Source organism: Esox lucius, chromosome 7 (assembly GCF_011004845.1).
Source record: "Esox lucius isolate fEsoLuc1 chromosome 7, fEsoLuc1.pri, whole genome shotgun sequence".
NCBI classification, from domain to species: domain Eukaryota; kingdom Metazoa; phylum Chordata; class Actinopteri; order Esociformes; family Esocidae; genus Esox; species Esox lucius.
Window position 1 is genome coordinate 4929745 of NC_047575.1, and position 13466 is coordinate 4943210.

At 37.4% G+C, this 13466-nt stretch overlaps 1 protein-coding gene across 1 annotated transcript in view; it reads right to left on the reverse strand.

Moving 5' to 3' along the window:
- Positions 1-737: 737 nt before the first annotated feature.
- The window catches only part of zpld1a (zona pellucida-like domain containing 1a), a 54697-nt gene continuing 41968 nt past the window's right edge, over positions 738-13466 (reverse strand). Inside the window, exons 10-11 of the mRNA XM_010905118.3 lie at positions 2056-2085; positions 738-1531 (exon numbers count right to left, since the gene is read on the reverse strand). Coding sequence (XP_010903420.2) covers positions 1356-1531; positions 2056-2085 — 206 coding nt within the window. The 3' untranslated portion in view covers positions 738-1355. The remainder of the gene's footprint in view (positions 1532-2055; positions 2086-13466) is intronic.

Genomic DNA, 13466 nt, shown 5'->3' on the forward strand with positions numbered 1-13466 from the left:
CTACCAAATACTAATTGAATGTATGTCAACTTCAGACACATGGGGAATGTGATGAAAGAAACAAAAATAGAAATAATTCTCTCTAATTCGGATATTTCAAATAAATAAAAAAAGTGGTGATCCTAACTGACCTAAGACATGAGAGTTTTTACTAGGATTAAATGTTAGCTATTGGATTGAGGTCTCGTGATTGTGGAGGGTAGGTTATCTGACGCAGTAGCACCTCTCCTTCTTGGTCAAATAGCTTGATACACACAGTCTCCTCTAAACAGTTAATGTTGAGATGTGTGTTACTTGACCACTGTGAATCTTTTATTTAGGCTGCAATTTGAGGTGCACTTAATTGCCAATTTCTGAGACTGTTAACTCTAATGAATTTACCCTCTGCAGCAGAGTGAACTCTGGGTCTACCTTTCCTGTGGGGGTCCTCATGAGAGACAGTTTTATCCTCGCACTTGATCCTGCAATGGACGAAAGTTCTGGAAATCTTCAGATTACCTGAACTTCATGTCTAAAAGTAGTGATTTACTGTGGTATCACTTTGCTTATTTCAGCTGTTCCTAAATGTGAACTATTGCTCTTTCAGTGAATGTGAAACAAAGACAGTGTCAAGTAACACCAGTGAACTGCTGAAACCCTAAAAAGAACAAGCATAGACTGTCCAGTTAGTCAGTAAATGAGTGGATCGCGAACTGTACATAGGTAATATTGTGTATAACATGTAAACTGATAAAACATATCAAGTCAGTGTTGCATTCATTACAACACTTACAGTGCATGAAATGTATTAAATCCAAACCCAAGATGGTAGCAGAACATTTTAATTATTGCATAGAATGTTGTTTAGAGGTTCCTTGTTTTTAAGTTTCTGTTTCTTTTATAATTTCAGGGACACCGTTTACAATTCTTCCTGTACCATAGGCTACGAACTAAGCGCATTGGTGTTAGACCTGTTTATTCTACACTATATGTATTTCTTTGTCAGTTATCCTTTACCCTGCAATAGAATGCCATGTAGCTGAGGTATTGAATCAAACTCAAATCCACTTTGTAAATCAAACACCTAAAATAAACGGTCTGTCAATTGGATGAAAATATTACAATACATTAAAATAAATGTACATTCTTGAGATTACACATTGCTATGCTAACATTACTTATACAGTACAGCATACATTTATCCTACAAATAAATGTGACTTCATACTCTACTGTAACTGTGTACAGTTGTGTACTGTTGGCATCATACTCTACTGATATTGTGCACAATTGTGAATCACTCTCCCCTACTATTTACTGTAGTGTCCTCATGGGGAGCAGAAGGCAAGATATTTAGAGCAAGGACTATGGCTGGGGTTAGTTGAAAGCTGGGTTGCAAGCCCCTGGCAAGATGACCGATGGAGCCCTCTTGCCCTTGAGGAGGGTGAGGGAGAAGATGAAGAAGCACAGACTCATTACACCCAGGATGATGATGCCTGAGATAAGTGCGCTGGTCACCGTGTTCATCCGAAACACTGGGCTGTTTAGTTGCACTACAAACAAAAAAGACCAATAACAACAATGAAAGCAATTGGGCTGCTGATTATCATCAGGATATCAATTTGTGTTAAACATTTTTAAGAAAAGGAAAAGGGTAAATGCATTTGAGTATTATTTGTATTTCTTTGTTTTCCATTCATCTTAAATACAATTAAATAAAAAAGAAATTGCAATATTGCAAATATTTTCTTGGTCTCTTTGAATGTGATATGCTAAACAGAAATCATAACATTAATTTACATACAGTAATTTAACTAATTCATAAACAACACTTCAGTCTGTGCTGTTAACTTAAAACAGTAAATTACAAGGATTGTTTTTCTTACCCCGGTGTCCATGCTTTAGTTTTGTTAAACTGGCTACTTTCCACATTCTAACTTTTCAACATTAGAATTAGGCAAACATTTATTTACAAGTTATTTAAAGATGGGTCCTACACGGAGTGTGAACATACTTTGTTTGGGAATTTTAAGAAAATAAGTTTAGTATTATCTGGAACAAAATATGAAGGGCTTACCTAGTTGTGAGTTGTTCATTGGAGTTTCATCTGTGGAACATAAGGCAATTTAAGAGTACACCACTACTGTATAAATGCCAGACCTGATTCAAATACACATAGAATTCTTCAAATTTACTGTCTGTGCAGCTTTTTGTAACAATGTTGAAGGAAAACATATTGAAGATTCAACCATAAGGGTTGTCCCGAGCCTTTCTTTAAATTACAGCAAACATGTTTATTTGTAAAGAAGTATCTAGCTAACATTACCTAAATAAAACCCTAACCCCTAGCCCTCTTGATCCAGATGGTAATTTCTTTTGTGCAATTCATAACACTAACATATTTGAATGCTACTGTATTTGTATTCGTAAAGCCTTTATTTTGTATGTAGTCAACACTTCAACCAGGATGCGGAAAAATAATTCAATTATTTGTACTTTTTGTTGTATTCACGTTCTTGAATTCTGTTATATAGTTTGTTTTACAAGCAAATAAACACTATTATAGAACAACACCATTTCAAAAAAATGTGTGATGCTGTGTTAAATGCAAATAAAATAACTGCAATCATGTGCAAATCATTTAATCCCTATATGTAATAGTACAAAGACAACATATCAAATGTTTATCCAGAGAAATGTAATAGTTTTTGGAAAAATATATGCCCATTTTGAATTTGATACCAGCAACACATCTCAGAAAATGTGGGCAGGGGCATGTTTACTACTGTTGCATCATCTCTTCTTTTAACAATACTCTGTAAGCGTTTGGGAACTGAGGAGACCAATTGCTGTATTTTTTTTATTTTTTTGACATTGTCTTGCTGCAAGGCCGTAATTATAATATACATTGGGGGGACACATCCCCCCCAATATTCAAATATGTTCAAAATGTCCCCCCAATATATTAATATCAAAAATATTATTAAAATAAAAATGTGCTATGCTACGAAAGGCAACCACAAACCACCGTCCAAAATAATAATTAGCAAATGTAATCATAATCATAACTAAACTCAACAAATTGCCATTATACTACAGTTAGTATTATGGTGTACTTCAGTTCTGCATGTGGTTTGTCCAAGTGGTGTTGCCGTAGCCCAGCAGAAGTGGTTGCTCGAGTGCTGTGTGTAGGATCATTAATGTCAAACACTGTACTGTCTCTCTATTTCATTATTTTCAGTTGTATTAAAAAGTTGAAAACTAAAATGTAATGTGTTACGTAGGCTATATCACTGTTGATTGTGAAAGTTTTAACGACAATGTCAATACGTAATTTAGCACTGGAACTGTAGCCTAATTGTGAAAACGGGATGATTTGCGGGTGCTAATCAATCAACCATCACCAACGTTAGCTATCATAGCTAAGTTACTTGGAAGGTTAATTAGCCACACATTCACCCAGCAAACAACAATGGTGCTCACTGGTGTATTCAGCTAACGTTAATGACTTTATTACATTATTTTTTGTTAGAAGTAGCTTTCATTTATTGTATAGTACTGCAGGGACGTCACAAAAAAATTATGGATGGGGGGTCAAAGCCTCGTTTTGAGGGGTCTGGGCATATTCCCCAAAACTTATTTTCATCATGTATTATTAGAGTAACAATGGGTGTAAAATCTATCAAAATAAGGTTATTTTTGTCAAGGTTGGTTAAAAGTAAACCTGTCTCATTGTTTGTGTTAGACACTGATCTAATATGACTTAAATTTTATCTAAATAAAGATCCATCCATCCAACACCAACTAAAGTAACAGAAATGGCTGAACTACAGTATGTAGCCAAAATACTTTTGTCAACTGTAGTTTATAGTAAATTAACATCTACATACAGTATATTCATGTTTCTAAGCGAGATTTCAAAAACAGTTGGAATAAAGTCATAAAATGTTATTAATTAAAAAACATTTAACAACTGGGTCTCCCTTTGAACAGAATACTTGGCAATATGTTTACTTCAAACCCAAACAAACATGAATCTGTGAAACACACACAGTTTTGCAACTGTGTTCCTGATGATTATTAGTGACATACAAATGTTAGCTAGCTTGTCATTAATGGGAAATTCATATTTTCAGCAGTTGGGTTGTGTTTTGTCGCAAAAAAATACGACCCCTTATTATGGGCCACCTCCCCAATTATTGGCCACTTTACTATTTTGTTGAATTACATTATAATTTATTTTTATTTTTTATTACAAATGAAATATCTTAGTCTTCTCCTGAAGTGTCTACTAGAAAGTTGTAGCTAGCTTTATTGCCTTCTGGTAAAGAAGAAAAAGACTGATCACTTTGATATTACATGACTGGTCTGTCGTCAAATTTCACAAACTGAAACTTGTCTAAACAATTTCTATACAGAATGTCCAAAACATTTTTTTACCTCCATGCGTGTCTGTAAAAAATTGTGGTGGGCTAGCTGAAAGGTTATATTGATTAGCAACACATATTGTTGCTTTCCAGTGCTATTACATTTTGAACTTGAGAGGATTTACTTCTTCGACCACTAGAAACGTTAGCTACTATTTACAGAAAACTGCTCGCTTCAGATGAGAGAGTTACATTCAAAGCTCAACCGAACATGCTGCCAAATGAACATGATTCTAAAAAGTTTAGATGTGATGGAAAGGTTGACGAAAAAAAGAAATCACAGAGAAAATATATTGATTGATATATTTATTTATTTTGGGGGGGCTAATTAATAGGCCTAGCGATGTCCCTGGAGTACTGTATAGTTGTACTTGGCAGCATATGTTTCTCTAAAACCTGTATAAATTGTTCAGCATTAATAGTGCCTTCACAGATGTGCAAGTCACCTATGCCATGTGCACTAATGCACCCCGATACTATCACAGATGTTTACTTTAGACTTGTGCACTGATAAAATGGTGCACTGATGATCCTATCATCACAAGCCCATGCAGTGATTTTTGCTACAGAATCGTGTCTGTTTTTAATGCAGTGCCCAAAGATCATGGCCACGACAAATTTTCTGCCTTGTGCCTTGCATGCAGAAAATTCTCCAGATTCTCTGAATCTGTTAATGATATGATGTACTGTGGATTATGAGATCCCCTAACTCTTTGCAAAATTACATTGAGAAACGTTATTCATAAATTGTTTCACTATTTAGCCACGCAGTCTTTCACAGAGTGGGGAACCCCTCCCATCTTTACTTCTGAAAGACTGTTCTTCTCTCCAATGCTCTTTTTATACCCAATCGTGTTACTGACCTGTTGCCAATTAACTTAAGTAGTTGTTAGAGGTTCCATCAAGTTATTTTTTTGTATTACACAACCTTTCCAGTCTTTTGTTGCCCCTTGCTTTTTTGAAACATGTTGCTGACATCAAATTCAAAATGGTCATAATACACTGCTCAAAAACATTAAAGGAACACCTAAATTACACATCCGGTCTCGATGAATGAAATACAGCTCTGGAAAAAATTAAGAGACCACTGCACATTTTTCTTTCCTTTCCAAAAAGGTTTAAAAGGAAAGTTTTGAGTGAGGAACAGAAACGTTCAATTTGAAGTGGTCTCTTAATTTTAACCCTTCTGATCCTCACTCAAAACCTTCCTTTACAACTTTTTTGGAAAGGAAAGAAAAAGGTGCAGTGGTCTCTTAATTTTTTCCAGAGCTGTATGTTAAAGATCGAAATCTTTCCTGTACATCACGTAATTTGTGGAGAGCAAAATGATGTAACAACAGTCAATGGAAATCAAAATCACCAACCAATTGAAGGCTGGATTCAAACTCACACTGAAAATCGAAGTAAGCAATTGAAATTACAAGTATTCCAACTTGCGAATATCATCACCCCAACTTATGTGACTCAGTGGTGTGTATAGCCCCCACATGCCTGTATGCACTCCTGACAACATCTGGACATGCTCCTGATGAGAAGACGGATGATGTCCAGGCGGGATCTCCTCCCAGACCTTGATCAGGGCATCAGAAAGTCCCTAGACAGTCTGTGGCACGACTTGGCAGTGTCGGATGCACCAATACATAACGTCTCAGAGGTTCTCAGTTGGATTCAGGTCTGAGGAACGTGAGGGACAATCAATGGAATCAAAGCCTTTGTCATCCAGGAACTGCCTACACACTCTGGCCACATGAGGCCAGGGATTGTCCTGCACAAGGAGGAACCCATGTTCTGATGATGGGTCTGAGGATTTCATACTGGTACATAACAGCAGTCAGGTTACCTTTGGCTAGGACGTGGAGGACTGTGCGACCCTCCCCAGACCATTACTGACCCACCGCCAAATGCTGGTGATTTTGCAGGGCTGTGAGCATGGGTCCAACTAGAGGATGTCAGGCAGATTCCAGTTCTGCTGCTGTGTTGATGCCCTTCTACAGCCCTTTTAACCCTCCTCGTGTAACGGGCCTTCTCATAGCTTATGCTTTCTAACTGGATAGATTGATATCTCTGAAGTTTGATTGACTTGGTGTTATACTGTGATGATTACAGTATGTGTTCCCCTTAAGTTTTTTGAGCAGTGTATTTTTCAATGAACAATAAAGTATTTCCGTTTCAACATTTGATATGTTGTCTTTGTACTATTTTCTACTGAATATAAGATTTAAATGATTTGCACATCTTTGTATTCTGTTTTCATTTCCATTTTACATAGCATCCCAACTTTTTGGGAAATTTACACTTAGGGTTGTTTTTGTTCAACAACACTGTGTTGTTTTGGAATTACTGGCTAATTTAGTTTACATGGTGTGTGGACATTATTCTAATGGAATGGTAAAACCTTAGCATATCCTGCCCACTGGGTGCACCAGTCCAGTTTTTCAAGTATGACTATGTTAATTAGCCTAATTTGAATAATGAGCATTAATTAACCCTGAAACTGTATACTTTGAACCGTTCAAGCTAGAGAGACAAAACCTTGCATTATATTTTCATTGTTGATGTTTTGGCAAGTGGGCTAAGGAGTAGTGAAGAAGCTAATTATGGGGAAGAGTCTAATTTCTCTCAGTGTTGTAACCTGTGCCGGCTACAATTGAGGTTTACAACACAAGTTATTCTAATTATTATGATGAAATTGTGATAATAATGGACCAGCACAGGCTTATGTCATTGTGATGGACAGGAGACTAGACTGATGTAATGTTTTTGCATTAACATCGCTATCTAGGGCTTCAGTTAGGGATTTCTGACTTCATTAGCTGATCCATCCTAGCAACTCTGATGGAGTCATCATTTGAAGGAACCAACTAATTAATTTTGAAGAAGAAAATAGGCTAATACAAAGTGGATATGTCTTTAATTCAGGCCCGGCTTCAGGATCCCTAAGTACTCGGTGGGGATTTCGGCCGGATTTCACTACTTGGACATTTTGGGTCATTTCTGTAACAGATACAAGCTATTATGATGTATCCTGGTAATCACAACCCCTTTGGGTTCAATAAAAACACATAAAACAGACTTTTGGGTCACCATTTTAAAAACTCATCTATTGGAAAGGCAAAAAAAAATAATTTGGAAAACATTTCTGCCATTCAGCATAAAGATTTTTTTTTTTAAAGCATTATAAAGAATTGTGTCAATGGTATTTCCTCATACTTTCATGCCTTTACTATCAAATTACACTGTATTGGGTTAAAAATAATGAAATAATAGAAGGTAAAAAATATAGGCACCCCCAAAATATTTGGTTCTTCTACCTAGAAATAAAACACAATAAAATGAAATAATTATCTTATATCACTTCTTTTTGCATGTAATGATGACAAACGTCACTAGATCGCTAGTTACGTTTGGACTTATATAATTTATAAACTCAGAAAAATTACCAACTTCTTCCCAAAAACTCAAGAACACCCCCATAATATGTTGACTGAATATTAATTTTTATATCATATTTATAAGAAAAACGATGTATTATGGTTCAAAACATCATATATAGTGATGTACACCCTTGTAATCCCTATTCTTGTCTACACATTAGCCTTTCTAAGATGCATGGTCAATGTCGTTGCCTGGTAAAAAAGTTCCCATAGCAACCCAAACAATACACAGACAACCCAAATTATACATGGACAACCCAAATTATACACGGAACGCTTCACGAAAGTGGCTTCAAATAATATACCATTGAAATCGGACAATGAGCACTGTCCACGGATCTGCGAATGTCGACTATTTAAGGATAAAATGACTTAGGGAGCAGATTAAATCAGGAAGGGGGATAATTTGTCTTTTGCGTTGTTTCCATGAGGATACACCTCAAGTTTGAAGTTTAAGAGTGAGCCTGAATCAGTGTGGGAATCAGGTGTATGCTGGGCTCTGCAACAAGCTAGACTATCAAGACTAACAGATGAAAGCATTCATGAAAGCGAACAAGGTCCCCATCCGAGAACAGTCCAGAGCTAGGTGAATCTCATCAATGTTGAGAGAAGCGACAATGTAGAAGAGAATTCTTCCTGCCCAAGATTCAAAATCTGATCCCACTGGGAGGGAGTCCCGCAACTTCTCTTTGCATTCACCCTGAACCTCACACTTACAGAAGCATCTCAAAAAATGTGAATATTGTGGAATCGTTCATTTTTTTCTGTAATTCAAATAAAAAAACTGACACCTTCATATATTCTAGATTCATTACACAAAGTAAAACATTTCAAGCTTTTTTGTTTCAATGTTGATGATTACGGCTTACAGTCAATCAATCAATCATATTTATTTATAAAGCCCTTTTTACAACAGCAGTTGTCACAAAGTGCTTTACAGAGACACCCGGCCTTAAACCAAAAAGGAGCAAACAACAGTAGTGTTGAATTTCAGTGGCTAGGAAAAACTCCCTAAGAATGTCGAATTTTAGGAAGAAACCTAGAGAGGACCCAGGTTCAGAGGGGTGACCAGTCCTCTTCTGGCTGTGCCGGGTGAGATATTAAGAGTCCAACTGGAATAATAAATACATTTCTCTGGGTTAAATCCAGAATCTATTTGATTTTAGACTAGGTCAGAAGTATGAGCAGGTGGACAAGGACAGGGACAGCAACGGGCCCCCCAAACCAGGTAATCCGCAGGTGTGGACCAGGACCTCATCTCCTCCTAAAATTTAAAACTGGAGGAGACTGAGAACAGTTAGTAGTGCATTCCTCATATCCCCCAGCACAATAATATAGCAGCGTAACACCTTGTAACTGAGACGGGGGGTCCGGTGACACTGTGGCCCTACCCGGGGGAGGCCCCTGACAGGGCCCAACAGGCAGGAAATCAATCCACCCACATTGCCAGGCATCAACCAAAGGGACACCCACCAACCACAACCCCCCTGAATGACGGCCGAGTATTGCTAGCAGCGTACAGCCCAATTGCACAAGTGCGCAACAGAGAGTCAACAACAATTCAGTGACTCTTCCCCCGAAAGGCATTGGAGGGAGGACATCCCAGTGACGAGAGCCCACCTGGCAAGACAGCAAGGGTGGACAGTATCAAGCCTACTGGTCAACTTCACGCCCCCGGGCCAGGCTACACCTAATTATAAACCGTGCTGTAGAGATGAGTTTTTAGTAGACACTTGAAAGTTTGCACTGAGTTTGCATTTCTAACCTTAGTTGGCAGATCATTCCACAGGAGTGGAACTCTATGAGAAAAGGCTCTGCCGCCAGCTGTTTGTTTAGAAATTCTAGGTACAATTCAAAGGCCTGCATCTTGCAATCTAAGGTTACGTGTAGGTATGTATGGCTGGATCATTTCAGCAAGGTAAGTAGGAGCAAGTCCATGTATTGATTTATAGGTTAAGAGTAAAACCTTAAAATCAGCCCTAACCCTAACAGGCAGCCAGTGTAAGGACGCCAGGACAGGAGTAATGTGTTCAATTTTTTTTGTTCTAGTTAGGATTCTAGCAGCTGTGTGCAGCACTAATTGAAGTTTATTTTTTAATTTGTCTGGATATCCAGAGAGAAGAGCATTGCAGTAATCTAGTCTAGAAGTAACGAAAGCATGGATTAATTTTTCTGCATCAGTTTTTGATAGAAAGTTTCTAATTTTTGCAATGTTTCGAAGATTACCAGCTCATGGAAATCAAAAATCCAGTACCTCAAAACATTAGAATAAAACATTAATAATACAGAAATGTCGACCTGAGAAGAGCTCTAATCAGCTAATTAACTCCCTGAGCCTTCAGTGAATACAACCACAATCATGGGGAACTGCTTACTTGACAGTTGTCCAGAAGACACTCACTGACACCCTCCACGAGGAGGGTAAGCCACAGTAGGTCATTGCTGAAAGGGCTGGCTGTTTGCAGAGTGCTGTGTCAATGCATATTAATTGAAATCCAGCTATATTGGCAAAAAACTATAAACAAACATTTACCAGCAGAAAAACCAACAAATTCCTGCTTTCTCAACATTCCACAAAATCTGTTTCCATGTTTCATTTTGTTGAACTAAATGTTCAGACAGTTGCTTGAATAACAGCTAAGTAACTGCGTTTGTTAACACATACAGTAAATACTCCAATTCAAACTTATTATTCAATATCCCAATGAAAAATCACTTCTAAATTTTTTTTCTTCAAATCATGACAACAAAAAGTAAAGTTTTTAGTGCCTAGCAGGAAGTAATGAGTTGTCGAGTTGTAGTCTTCAGAAACAGGAAAGTTTTTGACACCTTGTACATTTATCAATATATCTGCTGATAGGAACATCGCTCAGTGACATTTGATGGCACACATCTATCACGGACAACCATGACTACATACAAAATTTACTTGAGTCGGTACAAGAGTCTTAGAGATAAAACATGACTACATAAATTTTTCTGATCTCGCTCGCCCTTCAATACACACGCCAAAAATACTAACCTGTTCAGAGCATCAGCCTTCAAATCTGCCCTGTGCAAAATGAAAATGTTACCAACTGTGCTGCTCTGAGACCCCCTTGTTTTTACTGTAAAAGGCTGCATTGCTTTTTCGGGAGACAAAATGATACCAGATAAAGTCCATATAAAGCTTTCGCAGTGTCTTGTAAGAAAAAGTACTGGAACTGGACTTTTGTGAGACAAAAGGCAACATCATTGTTTATCTCCCTGTAATGCTTTAACCTTGTCTTCTAAAGAGCAGCACTGGTTATGGAATGTTCTGTCATTGCGTGTTAAAATGTACATGCTAATAAACAAATGCAATAACACTGTTACAAAATTATAAACATTGACTATAGACCCAGGTTGAACACAATGAACAAAAACTTTCAATTTTCTGAGCAATGATTTAGTAAATTCGATCAATTGTTTTTCTGTTGAAATTAGACTCATGAAACTAGTTTGACAGATGACGAACTAAATCAGCTCTTGCCCTGTTTCCCCCAGCAAAAAACGAATATAATGGTTTTCTACATTAAGGTAATTGAGAAATGTATTTTGGGGAGAACATTGTTAAAATGAATGACTTATCTACTATTTGTGTTTTTCTTTACCTGCATCATAGCATGTACCTACCATTCAATCAGTGACATTAGTTGTGTGATAGCATTCCATAACAAATAAAAACACTCCGTTAACAAGTATGTCCTGTGAAATGTTTGAGTGACAAGCAAATATATTCTGTACTAAATAAGACAACTACAGTCAATTCTACACGCAGGTTGGCTGAACTTAAAACCAATGGGAGTTAAAATCGCTTTTGAGTAAAGCTTTGTAAAATTAGTGGAGATATGATTAATGTAAGTGGATGTCAAAGATCTAACGTTATACTGTAGGAATATACGCCAGTTGGTTGAGTGACAATCCATATAAAATGAAAGGCATTAGTCACAGTTAAAAGCGTCATCTTGAGAAGACAAATAGATAACCCGTCAATGTACAAATTACCAAAAATATTAATAGGTTTTCTTTCTAATAATTCTGTGTTGGGTTATTACCTTATTACCAAGGAGTGAATGGATTATTTTAACAAATTAGGTTTACAAGATGCTTTACATAGTTTAAATAAGCTTCAGCGGGATTCTCTAATCTGCATGCCACTGCTGCAAAGTCTTGTTGGACTGATTGAGATGTTGTTCTTATGGCACAAGAGTTGTGAGTGGGATTGTGATGGTGGGCTATTGTTCATCCTAGTTAGTGCTGAGTAGTGACAGTTCTTCTTGCCCTTCAAGATGAGACTTGATGGTGCAGGGTTAAATTGACATTAACGTGTTATTGTTAATGAAATCAAAGTCAAACATAATTTTACTAATATTTCATATATGGAATGAGCTCACGGTACGTTTCTTAACTCTGTTACACAAACAGTTTAGCTTCCTCTACTTACACCACACTGGGGGGAAACCAGAGTTGAATCTCCAATTGGATACTATTTATAGATAGTATCCATAGTAATCTGAAAATAGTGTTCAAAAAATCCTGGATGGTCTACTATTTCTGTTGGATTACTTTTTGGGGTAATATACACCCCTTGCGCTGTAAAAGAAGAGGGATTTCTACGAATCCATGAATCTTCTCACTTGACGAAAAAGTCAGTTATTGTCACCTATTGTCACGTCCTGGCTGTGCCCCTAGCCATCTCTGCGCTGGGCTCGGGGCATAGCCAGGACAGGACAGGAGGTGGCCTTTAGCCACCTCTACTCCTTTTTTTGGTTTCCCCAATTGGAGGCAGGTGTTAGTTATTGCCTCCAATTGGGGACCCTATTTAAGTTTAGTTTGTAGGCCCCAAGGCGTGGTTCATTTTGGTTTTGTGTATCCTGTGTAAGGAAGACCCACGGCACTGGTTGCTGCCTTTTTGTTTGTTGGAGTCCTTCTTTCTTTTTTTGATTAAACATGGATTACCTTCCCTACCTCTACTCTGCGCCTGTGTCCTTTCCATCCCACGACCGTGACACCTATATTGATAGTAATTTAATCAATGTCATTTATGTATGAAAACAAAACTAACGTTGATGTGCTGTGAAATGAAATAGCTTTGTAGCTTTGCAATGGGTCAGGATTGTGCTGCCCTCTCTAGAAAGATCTCAGGAATGTTGCTATGTATAATGTAAAAGGGCACATTCCTCTTGGCAACAGGATGGACATGTTTTTTAAATCTGAGAATTTATTAGCAGCTCTGAATGTTACTCTCTCCATTGCAGGGGCAACATGATCTCTTATTTGTCTGAGTGTGAATGACTGTGCTTGGTACCAGTTTGTTTGTCACTTTAAATATTTTTTTAAGGGCAATTGCTGTGGATGGGCACCAGACATCCTTTAAACCTTCTGAGAGCTAGGGTTGTCAAATCCGCCTGTCACTATCTTGACATTTTGGCTTCTAAAATGGTCATCCTTTATAGTAGATGAAGTGCTTTATATTCTGGGATTCTGCAGACTCTCAACTACACAAATATTTTGAGACACTGAAAAATGCAAGTGCACATATTTTGGTTTTATATTGAAAAGGACAAGTAAAATATAATAGGTAGCCTGTTTTACATTACATTTGG